The following is a 25,414-nucleotide window of genomic DNA, read 5'->3' on the forward strand; positions in this document are numbered from 1 at the left end:
CAGTCCTATTGAATTAGGGCCATCCCGAGGACTTCACTTTAACTTGATCACATTTTTCAGGACTAACTCCAAATAAGGTCAGGTTCTAAGGTCCTGGGGTTCAGACTTCAATGTGTGGCTTTTGTGGGGGCACAAGTCACCCTGTAGCAGCTGGCGCCAGAGTTGTCCAGGCTGCTGTGGGCTGTCGGTCCCGAGAGCCCCAGCAAGACCAGGGTGTGGGAGGGTGAAGGAGGTGACAAAGCCCTGCCTTGGCCCCCTCTTCTGTCCTGGAGCAGCCTTATCCCCCAACTCAGTATCTTATCGGGGCCTTGCAGCGTGTTCCACGGGCGTCCCTGCAGGTGGGCCACGCGCTTCACCCTGGTGGCACCCGTGGGGGCTGACAGGGTTCACCATGTGGCTTCCTCAGCTTCCATCAGGACGGAGGGCCACACCGGGGATTGTCCGAGGGCAGGGACTTGGCTTGTGGTGAGCACTACTGACACCTAGTGGGTAAAGGCAGGACGCGGCTGAGCATCTTCGAAGGAGCTGGGACAGCGCCCCAGGGTGGAGGCAGCAGCCACCTGAAACAGAAGGAGCGCCCAGGCTGGGAGGCTCTGATCCTGCTGCATAATTAGGGTGCCAGTTCCCTAACCCCTGTGCACACTGGGTACACTGGGAGGAGAGGGACGCGTGGAATGGTCACAAAGGCTGACCATACGTTATGTCACAGAGGAAACACTAAATTAAAGTGCACGTTAATCTGGGCTTCTCCTCCCGTCGGGAGTCCTGGGGGTTGGCTGCAGTGCCAGGCAGTCCTGTCCCCAGGGAGCACAGGCAAGGCGGGTAGCTCACCTGCCTCCTGTCTGCAGGTGCAGAGCGGGGTGCAGCTGTACGGCCCTCCCTGGAGAGCCTGCTGGCCGCCAGCAGCCACATGCTGAAGGAGGTGCTGGACAGCCCCTTCGTGGACCCACTCAAGAGCCTGCGGCTTCCTCGGGAGCTGAACCCCAACAAGAAGTACAGCTGGATGCAGAAGAAGGAGGAGCGGGTGAGGTGTTCTGGGCCCCGGGTTTTCCTGCCTGTGGCCTGTGCGGTGGGGGTGGAGACGGCCCCCTGTGGCTGGCTTCGGAGTTAAAAGGGCCTGGTCTGAATCCAGCTCCCACCACTGACTTGCTGGGCGTCCCCGGAGAAGTCGTTTCTTTTTTCCGGGTCTCAGTTTACCTCTTTGGTACACGTCCAGGTGTGTGCCACGGGCAGCAGCGTGATGGGCCGGGAAGAGTAGACCTGGCTGTGCCCTTACTCCCGGGGGCGGGCCGTGGGCAGTGGCGGCCTCTCTGGGCCTGCACCTGCGAGAGAGAGTTCGAGGGCAGTGGGGCTCCTGGTCCCTGTCATGTGACAAGGTGTCTGTGTTGTGCCTGACGCCACAGCTAGTAGTGGCAGAAGTGGGGTACGAGCTGGGCGCCGGGTCTTGGCGGTGAAGCCTCGCCATCCCCTGGCTGGCCAGCGCCCGGGAGGGTGGCGGGGGCAGGTGGGCATCAGCGTCCTCACCGCCTCTCTCCCCACAGATGCTCGCCATGAAGTCGTCCCTGGAGAACATGGACGCTGTGGAGCTGGACTTCCGCATGCGGCTGGCCGAGGTGCAGCGGCGATACAAGGAGAAGCAGCGGGAGCTGGTGAAGCTGCAGAGGCGCCGCGAGTCCGAGTGAGTGCACGCCCCGGCCCGTCCCGCGGCCCAGCCCGGCCCTGGCCGGGTGCCCCGTCGTTGGCTCTGTAGGCGCTGGCGCTCAGTAGGTCCGCTGTGGTAGGCCGGCAGAGGTGTGCGAGGACCCGAGTGATGTGGGCGCATCGTGTGTCTCTTCTCCGTGCCCCCCCACCCCTCAGTTCACAGCCAAGCGTGTGATTCTTTTTAAGGGACAGGCGCGAGGATCCCCATAGAAGCTTGGCACGCAGAGGCCCTGGCAGGCCGCGGAAACGGACCCACGCCCTGAGCGCCCTGTCGCCCCCCCGCAAGAGAGGGAAGAGCCGCAACAGTAGCGGAAAGTAAGGCTGGCCCCTCGGTGGGTCGGGAACTGGCACAGAGCCCGGAGGGGAGGAGCACAGGCCCGCGCAGGGCCTGCGTCTGGGCGCTGGGGACCTCGAGTCCCTTGTGCTCTGACCCACCCGGTTTGGTAGCTCTCAGGGAGCCCGGAGGGTGAACCAGGCGAGTGGCGGATCAGACAGGCAGGCTCACCCAGCCAGGACCGAGCGGGCGGGCCACCCAAGTGCTCATTTCACCCGTCGTCCTGCCAAGCCTGCTTCCTCCACAGGGAGGAGTCGGCTCCTGCACTCCTCCACGCATCTCTCCCTGTGGAGGGCCCGCTGAGCTGCCCGTCTGGTGGGGTGGGCTCCCACTCTGTGCTGGATACTTGGTTCCCTGCGTGCTGGACAGTGGCATTCCGGTCCGCCTGGCTTGACCTGCTGGGTCATCGTGCCTGAGCCTGCTCCCTGTGACCTGGGGCCATCTCCTTCGGGGACAAGTTCCTTGAGTGGCAGCAGAAGTTAGGCGTGGCCCCTCTGGAGGTCTTGAATGCTGGCTGGAATGAGAACTTCCTCCAGGCCGGGCGGGGACAGGAAAGGTGCTGTGGTTTTCTCTGGGTGTTGGGAGCAGTGTGCTCTGAACGGGGCCCATGAAGGGATGGGGTGGACTGCGCCTCAGCCTCCTACATCCGTGCAGGTGACGCTAGGTGGCCCGGTGCTTGGCTTGAGGAGGCAGAGGGGGCCAGGGGATGTCTTCAAAAGGCACGGGAGAGTCCGGGGGCTGCCACAGGTCTTCTAAGGAGAAGACAGCCCCATGGGCCCCCACAGCTCGCATTTATTGTCCTTGGATGTTCGGACTGAGGAGAGGGTGGAGAGGAAGAAGTACGCCATCACAAGCCACGGGGGTTAGGGGAAGCGGCTCCTGGAGAAGGGAGCCAGGGCTGGCTAGGGCACGCAGGCCCGCTGGTTAGGAGTGTGGACCCTGGAGGAGGTTGCACTTCCTGCTTTTGAGTCCCAGCTCCAGCCCTGGTTGTAACCTTGGGCCAGGTGTTAGCTTTTACAAGCCGCAGTCAGACTCCTCAGCTATGAAGAATCGTTTCAGTAGCATTGCTTCGTGGCTCAAATGGAAAGCACTAACACGGAAGGAGACAAATAGTAAGCACCCGGTAAAAGCTGGTTTTGTTATTATTACTGGTGAGGGTTTAGCTTAGAGGAGCCACGAGAAGCCTTCAGTGGGACCACGTCCCGGCTGTGTACACCCCCAGAGGTCTGCAGACTGGCCGTGGCTCTTTCTTCAGAGAAGCATTTGATTCAGTCACCCTCCCATGCTGGTGGATTTCCTTGGCATTTCTGATCCTTGTTCTTGGCACGTTTTGGTAAAGAGGCGTCTGACCATGCAAAGCTGTGAGTGTGAGCGTGTATGGAGGGCCGTGGGAGAGAGGAGGAGGCCAGCAGAGGATGCTGCCCCAGAGTTTTCCTTCCTTCCCATTAAACTTGCATTCTGCCTCATTCACAAATATCCCAGAATCCCAACACCATAGTTTCACAGGCTCCGACTCCCCAGACTCGTCGCTGTGCTTCGACATCCAGAGCCCACCATTCAGGGCCACGAGGGTGGACCCTGGGCCCTTGGGTCCTGCCTGGACAGGGTGCTGACCAGCCGTGCCTCTGGTTGCAGGCTGAGCAGCAAGCCCCTGCTGACCTCGGATGCCTACGAGCTGGGAGCGGGGATGAGGAAGAGACACAAGGGGCCTGAGGAGGAGCACGAAGCCCCCGTTGGAACGGGGAAAGCTAGGGGGAGGAACCAGCCTTGGGACGAGCATGACGCCCCGTCAGACTTCATGAGTCAGGTCAGTAACCCCGCCTTCCAGGTGTGTCCCTGGCTCGGGCCAAAGTTCTGGAGGGGATGATGGAGTTCACACTCCCTTTGCTGGTCTGTTGGCCCTGCTGCTGCACAGAAACTGTAGAGACGGTTGCCTTACTTTGTCCCACCTGCCCTACTGAACAGAGGAGGGGAACGATGGCCCAGAGGAGCTCAGCCACTTAGCAGAGGAACAGAGCCGCAGGCAGAGCTCAGACTGAAAGCCACCTCCCCTGTGTGCTGCATGACCCTTTGCTGAAGCCAAGAAGACAAGACTGCAGGTTTTGAACAGAGTGCAATTGCACTGTTGTTTAACAGTGTAACTGTTTAACGAGCAGCTTCACCATTCTGTAGTTCTGAGAAATGAGGGCTCGATGCCATTGTAATTCCCTCTGTGAATTCTCCAGAGGTAATGGGGTGAGAGCCAGCTCTGATTTTTCCTTATTTCTGTAGAGCATTGAAATCATCCACTTAAAGCCCTCATCTCTACGTACTGACATACCTTCTCTCCCCTCCTCGTAAAGCTCTGTGCGAAGGGGCTGTTTTGGTTGCTGTGAGCATCAGGGGAAAGTAGTCACATCAGGGCCCAGTGGCAGGGGAGAGGCCAGTTTGTACACTGGGTCCCTTTTCCTCTCAAACTGTGAAGCACACTTTGTTGCTGAAATGACATTATCCCAACTTTTTTCTCTTTGTGAAGTGTTACCTGATTAAAGAAAATCGAGATAAAATGTTCAAATGAGGGGCATTAGTGGCTTCGAAACTGCACATTTCACTTCCACAACAAATGGTTACAGCTGACGAGAGGGAAAGCAGCGATTTAATCTTTGAAATCGCTAATCTTTCTGCTTTGGCATCCAAGGCACACTCCAGGCATTTTCTTGGCAGCTTCGGTCCCTGTGGTTGGATGGGCCGATTTAGGCCTCTTCATCGGTGGCTGGAGGTGGCTGAGATAAGCAGATCAGCCAGGCTCTGTCTGATCTGGGTGTCGGATCTCAGTTGCCTGCTCCTCCCTTGGTCCAGCTGGCTTCTCCGGGTCATTGGCAGCACTGTTTACTTAAAGTGCTTCCCTGGGAGGCACCAGACAGCACCACGGAGGGCCAGGGTGGAGATCTTGTGCCGGCGATCTTTGTCACCGCAGTAACAGCGGTTGGATAAGTGGTCTGTGTGCCATATCAGGGTTCATCTGCAGGGCGACCTTCTGGTGCCCATACACAGGTGTCCCCCTTTTACAGAGGGACGCTAGGAGCAGTTGAGCAGTTTGTCGGAAGTCACTGAGGCAGGGAGGAGGATTCAGGCTCCTCAGAGCTTTTCCTCTGAGCCCCACTGCCTGGCCTGGTCCAATGACCTAACCCGGGACTTCCCTCTCCAGCTAAAGATTAAGAAGAAGAAGATGGCCAGCGACCAGGAGCAGCTGGCGAGCAAGCTGGACAAGGCCCTCTCCCTCACCAAGCAGGACAAGCTGAAGTCCCCCTTCAAGTTTTCGGACAGTTCTGGGGGGAAATCCAAGCCGGGCGGGGGCTGCGGCAGGTACTTGACGCCTTATGACAGCCTGCTGGGCAAGGACCGGAAGGCGCTGGCCAAAGGCCTCAGCCTGTCTCTGAAAGCCTCCCGAGATGGTAAACACAAACGGGCCGCCAAAGCCAGGAAGATGGAGGCGGGCTTCAAGGCCAGAGGCCCCCCCAAGTTGGCCCACTCCCCGTTCGCCTCGGAAGTGAGCAGCTACTCCTACAGTAAGTAGCCGAGGCCGTGCTGCCTCCAGGCCGCTACTTCTTTCTTCTCTTATTCGCGTCTCTGTCTTGGGCGCTCTGAAGTCTCTCCTGTCTTGCACCGGCTCCAGGCCGGAAGTGGGTCCGCCTGGGGCGGAAGTGCTGGCATTGGCCGGCGCCATATTGGATGGGCGCAGGTGATTGGTGGTGGGGGCGGAAGTCCGACTGCCCTCTTGTGCTCACTTCGTTGGAAACCGTCAGTGTGGAGGCCTTGTGCCACCGAGTTTTTGACGGCCCTGCCTAGAGTGGCCACTTTTGAGGATCATAGAGAGGATGTCGCCTACCCAGCCGGAGGCGGCCCTCCTCCCTTGGGTCAAATGTTGGTAAGAGCATCTAATGAGCGCTCTCCGTGCTGGGCACCGAATTATTCGGGCAGCATTTCGCTTTGTCTTGGTGACAGCCTTTTAGGCAGCCCCCCATTTTGTTCTTTAGGTTGCATGCTGAGGCCGGGTGAGGTTGACCGTGCTGGGCCGGGCCGTGATCTGGCCCAGGACTTCAGCCCCAGTAGACATGGCCTGTGTGCCGCCCGGGATCGTCGCCGCTGGCCGCAGGGGGCTGTGGAGCCCTGGGGCTGAATTTAGTTCATTAACTGGAGCTCCTTCACAGGGAGCTCGGGACAAGGTTTCCTGAGCCGCACAGCCTGGTTTCAGCTCCTGCGGCTCTTCATGGTCTCCAGTGGCTCGATCTGCCCTGTGGCAGATGCAACAGGCGTCACTGCTTGTGGGCAGAATACTTGATGCCCAGGATGGACGGGGGCTAGGGGTGTGGCCACTACAGAAAGGCTGGGAGGGGCTCCCTTGGCGTCTGGTGCTGGTCAGTGGGGTCTATTCGGGAAGTGTCAGGATGCGGCTGGGGTGGAGGGTCTTTCCATTGGTGACTGTCTGCGTTTCTGAGTCTGGGCTTCTGGTTGGCTCTGCCTGGGGCACTGGGGGAGGCTGGGGAGTTTCACGTCAAGAGCAAAAACGGACACTTTCAATGTTATAACTGTTTTCTTTCTCTTTTTCTAAAATTTTATTTACTTTTAAGGAGAGGGGAAGGGAGGGAGAAAGAGGGGGAGAGAAACATGAATTTGTGGTTGCTTCTCAAGTGCCCCCTACTGGGGACCTGGCCCCGCAACCCAGGCATGTGCCCTGACTGGGAATCGAACCAGCGACCATTTGGTTCGCAGGCCAGTGGTCAATCCACTGAGCCACACCAGCCAGGGCGAAGCGTGCCTTCTTAAGGAAAGAAGATGGCGTTGTTATGGACTTGGGAGTTAAGATCGCCTGTCTCGCAGGGCTGCCGTGAGCCTTCAGTGAGCTCACATCAGCGAAGAGCTGGATGGGGCACCGTGCACGAGGTGTTGCTGCCGTTTGTTCTGTTTGTCATGTGTCTTTGGTTGCCTAGGACTAGTGGGTGTCCAGGGCTGGTTCTCAGAGGAGCGGGGGGCAGACTGGAGTGGCATAGTTTCTGTGGTCCCTCGATTCGGACGGGTGTGGAGCAGACAGCACTGCCCAGGATCCATGCCACTTTCAGAGACTGGTAGCTCTGAAGGCAGACAGAAGGGCTTCCCCTGCTTTCTGCCTCTGCTGGTTTCGGAACAACGAAGAGGCTGTGAGGAGGGCTGCAGCTCCCTTGATCTTGTGAGGCAGGGTAGTGACGGATGTGACCTGGCTGCTTGCCTGAGGAGTGCAGGAATCTCCTTCTCCCCCCACTTCCACGTGAATGTGATGCAGTGAGAGGCCAGAGGTCAGCTTGGTCCCTGCAGTCTGGGGGTGGTCTGGGCGGGCGAGTCCAAGGTGGTGGGTCGGTGCACGTGCGCGAAGCCACGTTGAGGTTTAACCCTGTTAGGTTTTTGTCTACAATACCACTGTCCCAGGGGGGAGGTGGGTTAGTGTTGCACCGGTGAGGTCCTAGACATGCCCACTCACAAAGGTCAAGGGTGTGTTCTAGTGGAACGGTGCTGTCCTGGCAGGAGGTGGGCAGGGAGAGCAGCTTCTTTACTTTTGGGGGTGGCGGGGGTTGGGTGGTGTGCCTGGTGGTTCTTGGCAGGAAGCCAAGTAGTTCATTGTCTCCTGTGGGTGTCTCCAGTTTGGGATGGAGTACATGGGAGGGAGAGCTGTAGCTGGGGGTCGGGCAGTGGCCCGGCTGGGCTTGTCCTTGTCCTTGTCTAGAATTGCCAGGCCGTCTGCAGGCAGGGTCTCGGTGGGCGTGGAAAGCGTAGTTATTGGAGGCGGCCGCCAGAGGGAACCCCCGCTCGGGGCTTCTCTTGGCCTTGGAGACCGCGGTCGCGGGCAGAGCTGTAGCCCGCACTGGTCCAGCGTGTTCCAAGTAGATTTTACCAGATTCGGGGATTAGGCTTTGGCTGTGGGAGCCCTTTATTCCAGTGAAATCTTGCTTGACAGCCCCCGTGTAAGACGGATCAAAACAGTGTATGTTTGGAGTGGGTTGTTTGCAAGGGACCAGAGCTGTGCCCACCTGACAGTCCCCTCAGAGCTGGGTGACCCTCCCCTGGGAAGCCTGAGAACCTAGGCCTGGCCGGTGCCGTGAGGCTGAGACTTGTGGGAAGCCAGTGGCAGTGTGCCGGTCACCGGCTCCTCGTACAGAGAGTTGTGGCATCACCTGCCTTGGGCTGTTTCCCTCCAAGTGCTGTGTTGGAAGGAGGAGTGCTCGTGCGCTGCCGAAGCTGGTATTTTGGGGGAGAAGAGCTTGAGCTCTTCTTCTCCTGAGCCTCGTCCCTCCCCCGGGCCGGGTGTAGTCCTGTGGGGCAGACGGCCCAGTGGTGACCTCCCTCCCCAGCCAGGGGAGAGGCCTTCCTGCCAGTGGGACTCCCTCCTCCAGGGCCTGGAAGGCTGTGCGCGGAGGTGACTGTGTTGGGGGTGCTGCTGGCAGCCACCAGCCTGGAGAGGGCCCGGGGGCCTCCCAGGTAAGAGGAGAGCCCTGGCCGCTTGTTTGGGGGCCAGCAGGCACGTGGACCTGTCTGTTCCGAGCCAGGGCGCACTCACAGCCACACAATAAGACAGACAGCAGCCCCCCACCTGGTGACTCACCTTACTAAAAACTACTTTGACTGCAGATACGGACTCAGAGGAGGAGGAAGACTTCCTGAGGGATGAGTGGTCTGCCCAAGGCCCCTCCGGCTCCAGACGGACATCTCCTGTCCTGTGTGGCGCAGTGGCAAAGAACAGCAAGCCGGCCGGAGGCCCCAAGCTGCCCAAGAGGGGCCTGGCGGCCGCCCGGACTCTGAAGCCCAAGCCGGCTGCGGGCAGGAAGCAGCCGTTCTGTTTGCTGCTTCAAGAGGTCGAGGCCCGCTCCTCCTTCAGCGACTCTTCGGAGGACTCCCTTGACCAAGGTTACTAGCTCCAAACACACCCCCCCTTCCGTGTCTCATAGTGAGAGAGTGAGTGAGCGCGAGCGAGAGGACCAGGGTGCAGGGCGATGGCACCGCATGGCGGCCGTCGCGGTTCTTGGCAGCGTAGCCTGCCGTATCAGCCTCTTATCCGGGTGTATTTGTACCTGTATCGTTGTGATAATACCGCGCTAGCTCTTTTTGAGCTTTTATACGGACTGATTCTCGTCTTCACCTCCCTCCGCTGCCCCCTCCGCCCCACCCCGTTCTCGCCGCCTCTGTCCCCTAGGCCGCAGTCCGGGGTGGGGGTCTCGGCAGGGGCCTCCCCAGGGACGTTTTGTAAATGGAATTCTGTCGTGTGGGCGTGTGACTTGATGTTTGTACTGCAATTTTGGTAATACCAAGCTTTATTAAATATATCGAGTTCATTTTTAACTAAACCCGTGTGCCTTGTCTCTCTTGCTGTGTCCTGACTTAGACCGTTAGGGTGCCGCTTCCCTCCTCCGTCCCCCCCTCCCTGGGGGGGTGGGACAGAGCGCTGCTTTTCTCTGTTACTCAAACCTCCCTGGGAGCTGCCGGCATGCGGGTCATGTTTCAGGTTCCGAGTCCACTGCTTCCACCTCCAGCATCATCTTTTTTTTTTTTTAGCTGCTTGTTTGTCTTTTGTTTTCCCAAAGCTCTGTTCCTATGCACCAGTGCCTCGAACACATTGACAAACCCTTGTTTGCTAACACACGTTTCTGCCTGGAGGGGGCGTGTAGGCAGTGCAGGGTCAAAATCACCTGGAAGTGAGGGGCTGAGCACAGGGCTTTGGAGGGAGCACTGGCCCTTGAGTCCAGGAGCCCGGCTGCTCGCAGCTCGGCCCAGGCCTCCCCGTCTGCTACGGAGGGGCGGGGTCAGTGACCTCTGGCTGGCAGGCTCTGAATGGTTTCTTGCCCTGGCTGAAGCTTTGCTTCTGGGTGGACCCCTACAGGGATCCCAGGCCCTGGGCGGCAGCCTATGGGCGACAGAGCTAGGACCCCGACCCTCCCTGAGTGAGGCTCGGGCACGTAGGGCCCGCTTCACTGGCTGGGCCCCTGGAGCTGCTCGCTGCCCGGTCCAAGCCCGGCTCACGCGTTCCTGGTCCGCCTTCTCCCTCCCACGCCTCCTGTCCTCATGGCCCAGATTCATTTTGGGTGACCAGCAGAGGGTATAGCAGGGAGCCAGGTGCCCGTGGAGCTCACGTTCTCCTGGGCAGAAGGCTAGCCAGCCTGGTTTCCCGAGGCGGCCTCCATCCTAGGCCCTCGCGGACCCGTCTTGCTGGTTTGCTGCCCCTCCACCCCCACCCCCGGCCTGGACTCCCATGCCTCCTCCCCCCAACACACTTCCCCGTTTCCCCTTAAAGCCAGGATGCCAGCTTCCAAATTTGGGGCTCCCCTGCCTCAGCTCAGACCCCGTAAAGAAGCAGGCAGTCCCCCAAATCTAGCAAGGGGCCATTTGCTGCAGGGACCCTCAGACTAGGGCTGGACAGAGGTCAGAGCCCAGCTAAGGGAGCGCAGGGGTGAGGGGGGGTGCCCACTGCAGGCAGGCCCCTCAGTCAGGCCTCCGCAGGGATGCTTGGGTAATAGGGCCGCACTGACGTCTGGTACTAAAACACCTAACTGGCTTGGCTTTTCCAGTGTGTCTGCTTTCTCCCCCCAGCAGCTTGACCATACCTTCACCCTTGACCCCTACCCATGATGCTTTGAATGTCTGTTTTGGTCTCTTGCATTCGCTCTCACGCTGCACCCGGACGCAAAGCGAAGGCTGGGAGTAGGGCAGACGGCGCCGCGGGTCACTGAGCTGGGGTCCAGCCCGGCTCGTTGGTCCGTAGGTAGGCACACCCTTTTCCTCCTGTCCCCCTGCCCCTCCCTCCTCGGGGCTGCCCCCATCGGCTATGGCAGCAGCGGGTCGCTTTGGCGTTTACTGGTAGGATTTTGCAAAACCGCACCACGTTACGGCCAGGAGATTTTTAATAAAAAAAAGTTCCCCTCCATTTCCCTGGGTTTCTTTGTCGGGACTTTTTCCCCCCTTGCCCTTGGCCAACTCCGTTGTCTCAGGTGTGGACAGCTCCAAGTGGCTTTCCTGCCAGCCCCCTGCTCCCCCTGCCCTGCAGACCTGGTCACTGGCCACCGCGGGAAGCAGCCGGGGCAGGCTCGTCAGGCTCGGAGCGGGAGGCGGAAGGGTCCTGAGAGACGATGATGTTTTGTGGCAGGTACACCCTTGTTTTGGCTTTTGCCTTCCAAACACTCCTGCGTCTCGGGGCGCTGGGGTGGGGCTGCTTCTGGCGTTCTAGGATCTGACGCAGGCGTTTCGGCCCCCAGAAGGCTAGAGGCAGCTACCCCCCCACCCGCCCCTGCAGGGGAGACCCCCTCTGGGTGGGGGAGGGTTCCGAGTCTCCACACCTGAGCAGCTCCAGGAAGGCTGTCTGGAGAAGGGAAGGCTGGCCACTGCCCAACCCCGGGCCCCAGCCCAGCCAGCCCCCGCCCACCACCCCCGGGGGCCTGATGTGGGGGACCCAGGCGCTGTCGAAAGTCTGCCTACACTTAGCCTGCTTTGCCGCTGTGGCCCACTGGGGCGGAGACAGACCGTGTGACGTCCGCAGTGTGAACGGACCGCAAGTGTGCACTGCCTGCCTGCCGCCCGCCTGCCCGCTGGCCTCCATCCCGCTTCATCCATCGCTCGGCGCGCCGGCCTCCTCTCCTCACCCCTAACCGCCCTCCCTCTTCCTCCTTCCTCTCTCCACCCCCTTCGGAGCATCCTTATGCTTCCCGCAGCCAGGGGTCACTCAGCAAACACTGACCCCTGGGTGGGCAGAGAACCTCTGCCCTTGTCGGCACCCCAGGGCCGCCCCATGCAGCCACCGGTTGCATTCAAACAAGCAGGGGCCCTGGGGCGTTGGCAGGAAAATGTGGAGCTGGCCAAGCACCTACTGTCCCCACCCCAGACACCGCTTCTGCCTCGAGCCTCGCCCGGTCTGGCCTTGGCCAACAAGCCCCCGGAGCCTGTCAACACTCCTTGTGCTCTGGGTGGACGGGCACCTATGGGCTGGTGTCCCTCGGGGGATCCTTGGCCCTGGAGTCCTGGCCACCTGCCTGCCCCGGTTAGGTGCGCCTGGGGAGGTCAGAGCAAGCTCATGTCTCTAGCCCAACCCTCAGTGCAGGTTCCCGTGTGGCAGCGGGGGCCTCCCCGCCACTCGCCCTGCCTCTGTCCCGCTGATCGGATAGGGTCAGGCCCTGTGGAGAGGCGTGTCCAGTCACCGACTAGACTGTGGGCACAGGCCAGCCGGCCAGCCTCGGGTTCGAGTCTTGCTCTCTGAGCGCTCGAACCTCCTGGGTCCTGGGCACCCAGGGCAGAGTCGGCGGCCTGCACCCTACCCGCTCGCTCACTGCAGTCCAGCCGCACAGCCAGCCGCTCCTTTTTTGCAGGACAGGGAGGCTCTGTGAATGTCTAGTTCTCTGCGCCTGCAGAGCGCTTTCTCCTACCAAGGTGCAGTCCTGCTTGCATCCTCTGTAGCTGGGGTGGGCCTGGAGGGTCGCTCTGTGCTGCAGATGAGAAAAGAGGGGCTCCGAGAGGGCCAGGGAGTTGCCCCAAGCGCTCCAGAGGGGGTGGTACTGTGAGCCAGCCTTGCACCTTAGAGCCTACTGCGGGTATCCCCACCCTCAAGAGACCAGGCTCCACCTTCTCCTGCCGCCCGCCCCCAGGCCTCTAGCTGCCCAAACTGCGCCAGGCGCCCGTGCCCGCAACCCCAGCCTGAGCCCCCAGGCCCTTTCCTGTCCCTCCACTCCCTCCCTCTGCCTTCTCTTTCCTCTCTTCTCTCCTGCCTCCTTCCTCAGCCTTCTCGTTGTACGTCGGGGCGTGTGTGTGTGCGTGTGAGACCGTGGAGAGAGCCGTCTCCAGTCTTGTCCGTGTGTCCCCCCCCGCCGCACAGGTGCATGTTGGTGTTCCCCTGACAGAAACCCCTCCGGCCCCAAAGCCGCTGCCCACTCTGGGCTTTCCGGGAGTCCCACGGCTTGGGCTCGCTTTGATGGGGCACTGGGCCATTGGGGGGACTCGCGGGCTAGTTCTGGACCCACCCCCAGCCGGTGAGGAGTGAGGAGCTAGGCTGGCGCTCCGGCCGAGTGGGGGGCGGCGGGGGTGGCCCAAGCCCAGGTGAAGCTCTGACTCCCCCCTGTTTTCTGCATGCCAGATGAAAGCTCCGAGGAGGAGGAGGATGAGGAGGAGAAGCTGGAGCAAGAAGAGGACGAGGCCGTAGGCAGCTACAGGCTGGGGGCCCGGGAGCGGGACCTGTCTCCAGGTCTGGAGGAGAGCGGGCTGGGCCTGCTGGCGCGCTTTGCAGCCAGCGCCCTCCCCAGCCCCACAGTGGGGCCGTCCCTGTCGGTGGTGCAGCTGGAGGCCAAGCAGAAGGCCCGGAAGAAGGAGGAACGACAGAGCCTGATGGGTGAGTCCAGGCTGGTGTGCCACCTGAGCCGGGAGCCAGAGCAGAGGGCTGGGCATGTGGGCCGGGGCCTGCTGTTCCCACGGAGGGGCCTCCAGGCTGTGCAGAGTGACCTTCAGTCCAACATGGCCTGACCCACCCCCTTTAGGTTCTCCATGTCGGGCGGTTTTCAGATGCAGAGGGACCTCAGGTCCGCACCCAGGGTTGGGGGGCTGTGACTCAGCTGGGGGAGTCAAAGCGTCCATTCCTGGCCCAGGAGAGATGTGGGAGCTGGCCGAGTACACCCACATGGAGCAGAGTGTGGGCGGAGGGAATGGGCCACGCAGTGCATGCAGCCTGGGGCTGGGGCTGAAGAAGGGCCACGGGGGGCGGAGGTGCTCTGCTGGCCTGAGAGCCTGTCTCCTTTCTGTGCTCGAAAACGTTCCACGGTCTGGATGGACCCCAGTTCCTTTACCCCTCACCCATGGGTGCTGGGGACGTCCGAGTTGCGTCGTTAGGAAGAGAGCTGCCGTGTACAGGTTCCGTGTACAGGTGCTGTGGGCAGTCAGTTTCCAGCTCATTTGTCAGCTCCTTTGGGTAAACGGGAGTGTGGTTGCTGGATCGTGTGGTAAGGTGCAGTAAGAGCGTGCTTAGTTTTGTTAGTTTTGTAAGAAGCCCTCCAACTCCCTTCCAAAGCGGCGGCCCCTTCTGCATTCCTTCCAGCAGCGACTGAGAATTCCCGGTGACCACATTCTCGCCGGCCCGCGGGGCTAGGGTTTGGGATTTGGCCGTTCTCACAGGTGCGCCATAGTACTCCGCGGTTGTAGTTTGCGTTTTCCCGATGACGGACACTGAGCTTTTCGTGTGCCTGTTTACCATCTGTGTGTCTTCCTGGAAGCGTCTCTTTAAGGTTCTTTGCCCATTTTTAAATCAGGATATATTTTCTTAATGTTGAGTGTTAAGAGTTCTAATTTTTTTTTTTAAGATTTTATTTATTTGTTTTTAGAGAGGGGAAGGGAAGGAGAAGAGAGGGAGAATGAAGGAGAGAAACATCAGTGTGTGGTTACCTCTGGTGCACCTCCTCCTGGGGACCTGGCCCGCAACCGTGGCATGTGCCCTGACTGGGAATCGAACCCGCGGCCCCTTGGTTTGCAGCCCGTGCTCAGTGCACTGAGCCACAGCAGCCAGGGCAGAGTTTCAGGAGTTCTTTACAGTCCTTTATCGGTTGTATCTTTTGAAGACATTTTCTCCCAGTCTTCTTTCGTTCTCTTGCCAGCGTTTTTGCAAAGACGAAATTTTTCATTTTCGTGAGGTCTAGTTCATCGGTTCATTCTTTCAAGGTTTGCGTTAGGTGGTGTTTTTAAAACTTCCTGCCAAACCCCAAGCCATCTGGATTTTCTCCTGTGCCGTTTCCTCGAAGGGCTGCAGTTTTGCGCTTTACGTTGAGGTCTGCGATGCACTCTGAGGTAGCTCTTGTTTAGGGAGGAAGACCTGTGTCTCGGGTTTTGTTGTTGCTGCTGCTGCTCTGGTTTAATGGCGACGTCCAGCACCGTTTGTGGAAGAGGCTGGCCTCGCCCCCTTGTCAGAGCTCCCTGACCGTTGTTTGAGTCTGTTTCCGGGCTCCCAATTCCGTTCCTGATCTGCCTGTCTGTCCTTTTGCCAACCGTCACTGCCCTGGCCGCCGGGGCGCGGCAGTGGCCTTGAAGTCGGGCCGGGTCTGTCCTCCCGTTCGTTCCTCTGCCTCAACGTAGGTGGCTCTTCTGGGCCTTCTGCCTCCAGGTAGACTGTAGAGTTAGGCTGTCACTGTCCACTCGGTCACCTCCCGAGGCCGTGACTGGGGCGCACTGGCGCTGCAGACCGAGTTGGGACGAGCTGGCGCCTTCCCAGTAGCCAGTCTCCGGAGGTGGTCACGTGGCTTAGGCCCTGTCCTCGGTTAGTAGGGAGGGTGTATCACACGTGTGTTTGGTGTGTTGAACCAGCCTTGCCTTCCTGGGATGAATTCCGCATGGTTGTGATGTATGGTCCTTTTCATATGTTTCTGCATTGTATTCACGTATGTTTATGATTACGTCCTTCTAACGGGCGGACCGTGTTACTGTTGTACAAGGTCCTGCTTTGTGTAAAGTAACAACTTTTGTCTTAAAGCCTCTCTGTCTGAGGCTGGGGTGGCCGCCTCGGGCCTCTTCTGACCACTGTTTGCCTCGTCTGTCTTCTTCGCCCTCTGGCTTTCAATCTCCTTGTGTTTTACCCTTTTTAATTTTTCTGCCCGCCTCTTTCTCCTTTGCTGCCCTATTGTCGGGGAGGAGGCAGGAGCCCAGGATGCTGGGTGGAGTCAGTACGCGGTCCTACTCCAGCCCCGCGCACCGTGTGGCCTTGAGGACTCAGTGCGTCCTCCCAGCTTCCTGCCTGTCTCCCCAGCAGCCCTGCGGAGGAGACCTCCGCCCCTGTCCCAGGCCACACGTGCTGTCCCTTCTGGTCCCAGAGGGGTTGATCCTCCGACCCCCGGTCCTCCTGCGCCGCTCTGGTCTCCCTAAGTGTGTGCCAGCTCCCTGTGCCCACTCGGCCCGGCAGTGTGCCCCGTGCTTCTGGGGTCCCTGGCGGCTTTCTTCCAGGAGGTCTCAGCAGGTGGCGTCTGCTCCCCTGCTGGAGCACCACTCCCACGCCTGTGTTTTATGGTCCACACTCTATAATCAGCCGTGAAAGCTCCCAGCTGCCTCCCTGTGCAGCGGGAAGTCGGTTAACAAAAGATTAATTAAGGGGATCGTTAAGCTTTTTGCAAGTGGCTCCTTCCCACAGAGTGTGCCCAGGCCCTCCGCCTTTCCCTGTACTGCGGCTGTACCTCTCCTAGCTGTGGAGTGTGGCCCCCTGCAGGCTGCCGGCTGCCGGCTGCCCCGGGGTCAGCAGGCCTGGGCCTTGGCCCTGGCTTCTCGGTCCCTGTGCTGTGGGACCCATGGTAAGTCCTCCTCTGGGGTGATGCCAGCTCTCGGGGGCTGTACAGACACCTTGTCCCCGGGACCTGCCTGGAGGAGGAACACACCTTAATGCTCCTGTACCCTGTTCCCTGGCCACCAGCTCTGGGCCAGATCCTGAGCAGCACGACCTTGGGGGCTGCAGGAGAACTCAGGGACCCGTTCGCTGGGGGATGGGAGCCCCGTGGATGCTGCCTGCCTACCGTGATGGGGTGTGCGCAGAGGGCGCTCCAGGACGCTGAGCGGGCCTCCTCAGAGGTTGGGGAGCGCTGTGCTCGGGCAGAGGGACCGGCGAGGCCGAGCCTCAGGGTGGTGTGGGTTCAGGTGAGGTCCACCTCCTGTTGAGGGGACTGGGTGCCAGGGACCGCCCAGCTCTGAGAGGTGGCACCAGGAAGCAGCGGAGAGGCCCCTCCAGGCTCGGGGATTTTGCCTGGGCTTTCCCACCTGCCTCCCTGAGTGGCCCTCCCCACTCACCTTTCCCGGCTTCTGGGGTTCCCGTGGGGCTCGCAGGAGGGGGACAGAGTGGTCTGGGCGGCCGGGCAGCGTGGGGACAAGAGTGGGGCCGGGCGGGACCTGCCACTCACAGGCGCGTGGCCGGGGCGTCCCCCTCCTCTGGGCCTCAGGTTCCCGCCCCAGGAATTGCAGAGAAGCCTCCCGTGGGCAGAGCGGTCCCTTGGAGGGGGGATGGGGCTGTGGCCTCGGGCTGCTTGCCAGGACAGCTGGGCTGTGGGAGGTGGGGGCCCCGTGAGCCCCTGTCCACAGCCACCTCCCTCCCCTCACGTCCAGGCACAGAGTTCGAGTACACCGACTCGGAGAGTGAGGTCAAGGTGCGGAAGCGGTCACCTGCTGGGCTGCTGCGGCCCAAGAAGGGCCTGGGGGAGCCCGGCCCCTCCCTGGCCACGCCCGTGCCCGGCGCCCGTGGCCCCGGCCCCACCAGCCCCGACAAGGCCAAGCTGGTGGCAGAGAAGGGGCGCAAGGCCCGCAGGCTGCGGGGCCCCAAGGAGCCTGGCTTCGAGGCGGGGCCCGAGGCCAGCGACGACGACCTGTGGACGCGGCGGCGCAGCGAGCGCATCTTCCTGCACGACGCCTCTGCGGCAGCCCCGGCGCCCAGCAGCGCTGCGCCCGTGGTCGCCAAGCCCAGCCGCTGCGGCAAGGGCGGCCCGATGAGCCCGCGCAAGGACGCCGGCCGTGCCAAGGACAGGAAGGACCCCAGGAAGGTAGGGGCGTGGCGCGGGGGTGGGGCCTTGGTGTTCCAGCCTCGGGAGGTGGCCCCCGTGTCCGCTGCAGGTGGTGCAGACTCCCTTTGTGCCGCCGCTTCCACCCCTCAGTCCGATCGGGCCCGGGGCGGCCTAGCAGGTGCCAGCAGGAGCCCAAGTGATACCTAAGGCCTTTGTGGTGACTGTCACGCGCCACGTGACAGTGATTTCTGTTGGTGACACAGCCACAGGACCGCTGGTCTGGTTGTGGTTTGTGCTGTACTCACGCTGGCAGGAGAAGCTCGTTTCTTCAGAGGCTGGCGAGAACAGACAGGGGCTTTCTCTTTCCCACCCACGCTCCCAGAGGCCCGAGCTCCCCCGTGGGCGCCCAGGCCACGCACATGCACTGTTCACGACCGCGTGCCGGTCGGACCTGGCGGCCGGCTCTCGATGGTGGCCCTGCCCCAGGCCTCCCCTCTCCTCCTCCCTGGTGGAGGGTAAACCTGAATGACAATGACCTTCTAGAGAAAGTCACGAAAAGGGATGGGACTCTGCGCTGGCTTCCTGATAGTGGGTGATAATGAGGAAGGGGCCACACCCAAGTGTCAGCCACGGGCACCTCCATTAGTGCTGGCGCCTTGCTTCCTTCGTCGTGACCGCCACCGCCGCTCCTGTGGAGGCTCCTGTGGAGGCTCCTGTGGGCCGTGGAGGGAAGGCACTGAGGTGATGAATAACGGCGAGTAGTGGCAGGGGCCCACGGTGGGTGGGGTCCAGGCACGGTCTGGACACTTTTCCACGTGTGCTCAATTTCCTGCTGAAGGAAAACGTGTTTCGGGCCCTGCCAACACTTCTCACACCTACCGCCTGAGCCAGTGCCACCCCCACGGGCGGGGGGCTCAGTCCCGCCAGTCTGCCCCCACTTCAGGTACCAGTTGCAAGTCCAAGGCTGCCTGTAACTGCAGACCAGCAGGCTACAAATAGGGGTTCCCACAACCTGAGGCTTGATGACTCACTAGGACGAAGCATAAATTCGGGGAGACGCTGTGCTCACACTCACCGGGCTCTTGTGAGGGACACGACTGGGGAACAGCCCATGGACGAGATGCATGGGGCCCGGTCTGGGGAAGGACCAGGGCTGCCCGGCCCGCCACCCCCCCCCCCCCCATTTCCTGTGTTCACAACCAGAAGCGCGCCAGAGCACATGGCTGGGGGGCTTTATGGAGGCTTCGTCACATGGACACGATCGATCATGGCCCTCCGTCCCCAGCCCTGCTGCTGTCCCCAGAGGACAGGGAATCGCCTCCTGGGAACAAAAGGGGCTCCACGACCCAGGAGCTCAGTGTAGGCGCCGGGGGCGGAGACCTGGTGTCTGCTTCTCACGTCATCGCGAGCGGCAGGTCACTCACAGGATCGGCACTTGACAGGTGGCCCTGGAAACTGCGCAGAGTCACAGCAGCTACTGAGCATCAGAGCCTGGGCTGCGACCTCTTGGGCCTTCCCCTGGGCGGCCCCGCTGGTGGGGAGGAGCAGGGCTCACCCAACCTGAGCTTCCCGGGGACACAGCAAGAGAAGGGACGGGAGCAGAACAGCCTAATTGCCAACAGGAGGAGGAATCAGACGCCCCGTCCCGTCCCCCAGGGACGGCCACTGCTGACATTTTTCAGAGATACGCTTTGATTCCTGTTTTGTTTTGTTTTTCAATTTTTCAGTTATTTTATTGTTGTTCAAAGAATCCTGTGTGTTAGACTTGGCATTATATCTTGTGCGTTCCCATATGCTGGGCTTTCATTTTACCTTTTTAAAATCACTATTTCTACATGTCTGAGTAAGACCCCCCTGTCTGGCCAGCCCGAAGCTTTCGTTCTCCAGCACCATCGACCCTCCTGGCCGTGGCGACGACAGTCGGTCGCTGCAGCAGCGGACGCCCCTGCTGTGTGTCCAGCCCGGTCACACGGGGGTGCTTTCCTTATTTCAGAAAATAGCAAGGCTCCCGGAAGCGGGAGAGAGTGGCCACCCGATGAGGGCAGTGATTGGAAGGTAAAGAAGAGGAAGAGCGGCACACTTTTGCCGTCGCCGCCGCCCCCCCCCCCCCCCCCCCCCCCGCCCGCCCGTGCCTTCCGATGTCAGGAGTATGCACAGGGTTAGAACGTTCATTAGACGCAAAAAGTACAACGTGCGTGCGCACGGGCACTTGCGTGTTTCCCCCCAGAGTGGGGGTTGAACTGGACACCTGTTGTCCCTCTGCTGTTCCCTCTCCTGCCCCTTCTGATGCTGTTTGCGCTTCACTCATCTGCTGTTGTCATGGTAATATTCTCCCGCATTATCTCTTTCTGTTTCTTACTTTCCACCTGCTCCAGTCCCTTGGATTTGGTCATGTAGTTGTGGGCGTGTCTCTTAAAAAGTACAAAGCGACCCTTGCCCCCAAGTCCCGGGTCTCGGGTCTCGGGTCTCGGGTCTCGGGTCTCGGGTCTCGGGTCTCGGGTCTCGGGCAGCAGGTGGAGGCCCCTCCCCTCTGCGCCTCTCTGCAGCTGGAGTGCTGCTGGAGTTGCATCTCCGGAGGCACCAGCGCCTCTGAAACTGGTGGCTGACGTCTGGGCTATTCCCGGTTCTGTGCTCCTCATAGGTGAAGCCATGCACGGTCCCTGTGCCCCGGACCGTTTCCAGTCCCCCTGGAGGGGGTGCAGCCCTGTTTCCCCAGCAGGGGGCGGGGTGGGGGTGCATTGAGCTGGGATAGTGTGGCACTTGCCCTCTCCTCAGGGGCAGTGGGCCTCACCACACGCCACCTGGGAGAGACTGAGGTAGCCGCGGAGAGCTCCTAGCTGCTCCGGGCAGGAACGTGCCCGCGAGCTCGCCTGTCTCCTGGCGCAGGGGCCGCACGGACCCCCTCTGTACCGTCCGCTTTCAGCGTGCGTGCCGCCGCCGCGAGCACATCTCAGGCATCGTTTGCGAGAGCGGGAAACCGGAGGCGCCGCTACGGGTGGTTGAACTGCGGAGCCCTGCATCGTGGCCGTTGGCAGCTGTCAAAACAAAACGAGGCAGATGCTTATCAGACGTCCCGGTGGGGGGGTTGCAAAGTGGAACTTTTGGTAAATTCCCATCTGCGTTAAAAAACAAAGCACTGTGTTTAAAAAAAGGCTGTGCACAAGGGTGTCTGCACAGCCGTCAGGTTCCCATGGGTGTCTGTGCTTGTGGAAGGTTCCGGAAGGGCACACCACATGGCCGGGAGGGGCTCCAGCGACCTCCGCTTCGACAGGATCGTTGGAAAAGGACTCAACGCACAGACGTGCTTCGTGCACACCTCGGTGTTGTGTCCTTTAAACAAGCAACGTGCCGCGTGAGGCAAAAGTAGCTTTACAGTTGCTCCTATAGAAAGTAACACATTAGTAAATAACACAGGAAGGAACTCTGTGTTTCGTGTACTCGCAACTGTAACCCTACTTCAGCCCCGCTCTGTACAGTAGTAACGGAACAACGCAGATCAGAACCGAAAGTCCTCGCGGGGAGGGGAGGCTGGGGCCCTCCCGCCCTGATGGCACGCTTGTTGCTTTCTCCCCAGAAGAAGAAGGGGAAGGAGGCAGGATCCGGAGCCGCACTGCCCCCGCCCCGTGCACCTGTCCTGCCCCCCGACGCCCGGGCCCCTCACACCAGCTCCCCGGCCTCCGCCAAGAGGAGCAAGGCCAAGGGCAAAGGGAAGGAGGTGAAGAAGGAGGTGAGGCTTGCTGTGCCCAGCTGGGTTGTTTCCCTGGGGATCCCCTGGGGATCCCCTAGGCTTGGGTGCATTGGTAGACAGATGGGGCGTGCCGGGGCATGCCCGTCCCCAGCGCAGGCTAGCCCCCGCAGGCCAGGCTGTCTCTCCTCAGACCCATTGCGTGTGGCTGCAGACGCTGCCTCAGTTTCTCCAGGGTGGGAACCAAGACACCTGCCTTGCTGATGAGCCTTAGGGCAGTGCTGAGCACTCGCCACCGAGCAGCGCAGACCCTGGCCTGGTGGGCAGCGGCCCGTTTTGTCCTCCCTCTGGCGTCCGGGCTGAGCCCAGCCGGGACCCACACTGTGCGCCTGGCAGACGCCACTGCGCCCTGATTGACCGTGCGGTTCCCGGGAGGGTCTCACCGGGCAGGACATTCGTGCCCTACCCTAAGCCACCCGTCCGCCATGCTCTGTCCCCAGAACCGGGGGAAGGGGGGCGCGGTGAGCAAGCTGATGGAGAGCATGGCTGCCGAGGAGGATTTTGAACCCAACCAGGACTCGAGCTTCTCCGAGGATGAGCACCTGCCGCGTGGCGGAGCCGTGGAGCGGCCGCCGACTCCAGGTGAGTGCCGGTGATGCTCTGTGGGCCCGGGAATGGAACGGCGGCAGGGAGTGTGTGTGCAGGAAGTTCCCCTAGGAGGTTACCGTGTCCTATGGGGGCAGAGACTGAGTAGGGGCAGGGAGGGTGGGGTGACAGGGGACAGCAGGTGCAAAGGCCCTGAGGGCGGATGGGCGTAGCCTCTGGGGTGACCCAACAGAAGGTCAGTGGGCTCTGGCTTGGTAAGTCATGAGTGTGAGTGTGGCCTGGGGCTGGGAGGAGGTAGAGGCAGTCCCCCTGACTCTCGTGGGCCTTGGTGCGGAGTCTGGGTCTCGCCCGAAGGGAAGGAGAGGCCGTCAGAGGGTGTCAGTAGGAGCAGTGTGGTCAGAGTGGTTTTGAAGACAGCTCTCCGACTGCCCTGTAGAGAGCTCTGCAGGGGCCCCAAGGGGGGCAGCGAGTCAGATGGGGGGCTGTAGCCAGGACCCAGGCGAGGGGCGGCGGGGCTGCTGTGGGGCAGCAGGGAGGGAGATGGGCTGGGTTTGAGCACGTTAGGCGGGGAGTAGACGGGCTGTGTGAGCAGGTGAGGAGAAGGGAGGGTCGCAGACTGGTGTTGGCACAGCTGTCCCCAAGACGCATCGCAGAGGGGAGCAAGGGCAGGCCAGGTGACGGGCTCTGCAGACTGCAGTTTGGGGTGCCTGGAGCACACCCCAAGGAAGTGGCGTCAGTAGGCACTGGGACCCCGGGGGTGTAGAGCTCAGAGGGAGACGGAGGATGTGGGTCGACCTGGGGAGCAGTGTGGAGCGAGAGGAGGGTCTGGGCCAGCCCTGAGGAGCTTTCTTCACCCCGTCAGGAGTGTATCCGTCAGCTATGCTGTGTAACAAACAGCCACGTGGCCTTAATGGCGGGGGTGGGCGGGGGCAGGGCCGACCGCAGCTGGCCTTGCTCCCACAACCTGGGATGGACTGGGGGCTGGCCAGCCGTGTTCTCATGGCCACGTGCTGGGGGCTTGGGAAGGAGAGTGCAGGTGGACGAGACCTCTCACGGTCTTCGAGGGGGGAGTTTGGCCGTGGGGGTGGTTTCCACCAGAACAAACAGCATTCTAGGGTGGCAGGTCCCAGGGGTGTGGCTGAGGGGGCAGTGGTGGGGGCTGATGACCCTAAGCCTCCTGCAGGGCTCAGAGGTTGGTGGCTTTGGCGTGGGGGAGGGGCAGCATGTGTAGGCTGCCACCTGGTTCATGCCCACCTGGGGTCTTTGCAGGTGTGGACCCCCACGTGTGCACACTGGTGCACGTGTGCGTGCCTCTGCACATGGCCTGCCTGGGCACCTGTGTGTGTGGCACATGTGCGGGGCTGGCCTGGGAGGAGGGAGGTGGGAGGGAGGGCCACAGCCTGCCTCACTGCCCCGCCCGCAGCCCCGCGCTCCTGCATCATCGACAAGGACGAGCTGAAAGACGGCCTGCGCGTGCTCATCCCCATGGACGACAAGCTCCTGTACGCCGGGCACGTGCAGACCGTGCACTCACCAGACATGTGAGTGGGGCCAGGTGGCCGTGGGGGTGCACCAGGCTCAGAGCCGAAAGGCCCTCGCCCAGCCCTGCGTCCTGGGCGCCTTGCTGGGCCTCTGGGGCAGGTGGCTTTCCCTCTCTGAGCAGCTTCCCCCTGCAAGACAGGGTGAATTTTGTCTGCCTTGCACGGGGATGGTCCTCTCTGAGGGGTGCTGGGACTCAGCAGGGGGTCCAGGAGAGAGCGTGCTGGCCTCTCTTGGACCTGCAACCCCTAGCTGTACAGGGGAGAGACTTGGCCCCAAGTTTATACAGCAAGTCAGCAAACCCTCCAGTTCTGATGTCCTGTCTCAGGGGTCTGGGGGCTGGCGCAGGTGGGGCCAGGGGTGCTGGGGGCAGAGGTCCATGTGGGGGGGCCCTGGTCTCTGCCAGACCACTCCACTCTTGCCCTGGCCTTGCAGATACCGAGTGGTTGTGGAGGGTGAACGCGGAAACCGGCCCCACATCTACTGCCTAGAACAGCTGCTCCAGGAGGCGGTGAGGGGAGGGGGAGGAGGGGGGGAGGGGAAGTGGATGGGCTGCGCTGGGCCGGTCCTGGTCACCACCTGGTGCTCAGTCCTTGGCCTTTTCAGATCATCGACGTGAGGCCGGCCTCGACGCGCTTTTTGCCGCAAGGGACCAGGATTGCAGCCTATTGGAGCCAGCAGTACCGCTGCCTCTACCCGGGCACCGTGGTCCGAGGTGGGAGGCTCCCCTCCCCGGCACCCCCGTTCCCATTGCCTGATGTGTCAGTATGGGTTCCTTTTGTCCCTGAAACCTGGCTCTGAGTGCCTTATTCACAAAGCATTTTATCAGTTCGTGCGGCTGAGCACTTACAGGCCTGTAGGAGGGTCAGCCCCAGGCCCTGATCCCTCGGGCATCAGGACTCAGGCTCTCGGGTCTGGGTGCCTGCTGTCATCAGGGCTGTCATCTGTGCTGTGTCACGCCCAGCGCCTTGGGGACTGTATTTCACCATCTTAAATCCTACCATCAGAGAACATGTCACTTTTCCCATATAAGTCCTGGGGTGGCCTGGGTCCTGTGCTTGTCCCTGAAGCCAGTGAGTGAGGTTGGCTTCCTCATTTGACACAGGGCCAGAGAGAGGTGGGAAGGTGGCTTTCCCAGGAGAGCTGGGATGTTGTCAGCAGGGTGAGAGAGGGGAGACCAGGCAGACAGAAGTAACAGGCACCCCGGAAGGTGTACGGACGGCAGACACTCAAAGGGTGCACCCCTTGGCTCTTGCAAAACCTGCGTACCAGGAGATGGGGGGTATGGATGGTTGTTAACGTCAAAAACAAACCAAAAACCCCAAACAAAAAAGGTGCCAAACACCGTCCACCCTTTGGCTAGCTGACACCCGTACACACCCAGACGATGGAGGCGGTGCTGGGCAGGAAGTCCTGTTACTGTGCAAACGTTCCCCTTCATTCATATCTCCCGGAGCTTTCTGTCCCCTGAACCACGTGGGCCGCTGCTCTCCAGGCCTGCATCACGGTGTCGCTCTCGGGACTTCTTCCCGGCATGCTTCTGAGCGTTCCTTCCTCTCCTCTGCCGCACCCTGTGTCCTCCTGCTCCTCGCCTCATTCCCTCGCTGTAGTGGAGCATTTTGCCATCCCTTTCTGAGAAAAGAGTCGCGGGGGTGGGGGGGGGTAAATTTCTCAAGCATGTGCACGTCTGAAATCTCTCCTCTGCCCTCGTTCGTAGTGATAGTTGGGCTGGGTATAAATTCTAGGCTGGAAATAATTTTCAAAGTCCCTGTTCCCCTTTCTCTGGCTTCCGGTCTTGTCTGAGAAGTTCGATGTCTTGATTACTCCTAAACCTTTGTGGTCCTGTTTTTTCTCCCTGGAAACTTTTAGGATCTTCTCCTTATTCCTAGATTTGGAATTTCATGTGGTGTGTGTGCGTGCTTTTGCATGCTGGGTCTTTGGGAGAGGGGCCTCTGATTTTGAAGCAGATTTCCTCCGTTCCTGGAAACATTCCTTGTGTGGCTTCTCTGAGAGTTTTCTTCCCTCATTCACTCCCTTTTCCCTGGAACTCACCCT

The 25,414-nt window shown here is 60.9% G+C and overlaps 1 protein-coding gene across 7 annotated transcripts in view; it reads left to right on the top strand.

Annotated features, from left to right (window-relative positions):
* Positions 1-25,414, top strand: part of TNRC18 (trinucleotide repeat containing 18) — a 75,375-nt gene that overhangs the window by 39,132 nt on the left and 10,829 nt on the right. For 6 of the 7 annotated variants that reach the window (XM_053925954.1, XM_053925957.1, XM_053925958.1 and 3 more), the window contains 13 exons: positions 849-1,024; positions 1,542-1,678; positions 1,888-2,016; positions 3,671-3,842; positions 5,223-5,583; positions 8,675-8,950; positions 13,155-13,406; positions 17,138-17,568; positions 21,104-21,256; positions 21,715-21,856; positions 23,244-23,361; positions 23,795-23,870; positions 23,966-24,074. In XM_053925954.1, coding sequence (XP_053781929.1) covers positions 849-1,024; positions 1,542-1,678; positions 1,888-2,016; positions 3,671-3,842; positions 5,223-5,583; positions 8,675-8,950; positions 13,155-13,406; positions 17,138-17,568; positions 21,104-21,256; positions 21,715-21,856; positions 23,244-23,361; positions 23,795-23,870; positions 23,966-24,074 — 2,532 coding nt within the window. The remainder of the gene's footprint in view (positions 1-848; positions 1,025-1,541; positions 1,679-1,887; positions 2,017-3,670; positions 3,843-5,222; positions 5,584-8,674; positions 8,951-13,154; positions 13,407-17,137; positions 17,569-21,103; positions 21,257-21,714; positions 21,857-23,243; positions 23,362-23,794; positions 23,871-23,965; positions 24,075-25,414) is intronic. The other variant, XM_053925959.1, reaches the window with a different exon arrangement.

The sequence above is a fragment of the Desmodus rotundus genome, chromosome 6 (assembly GCF_022682495.2).
Source record: "Desmodus rotundus isolate HL8 chromosome 6, HLdesRot8A.1, whole genome shotgun sequence".
In the NCBI taxonomy this organism is placed as follows: Eukaryota; Metazoa; Chordata; class Mammalia; order Chiroptera; family Phyllostomidae; genus Desmodus; species Desmodus rotundus.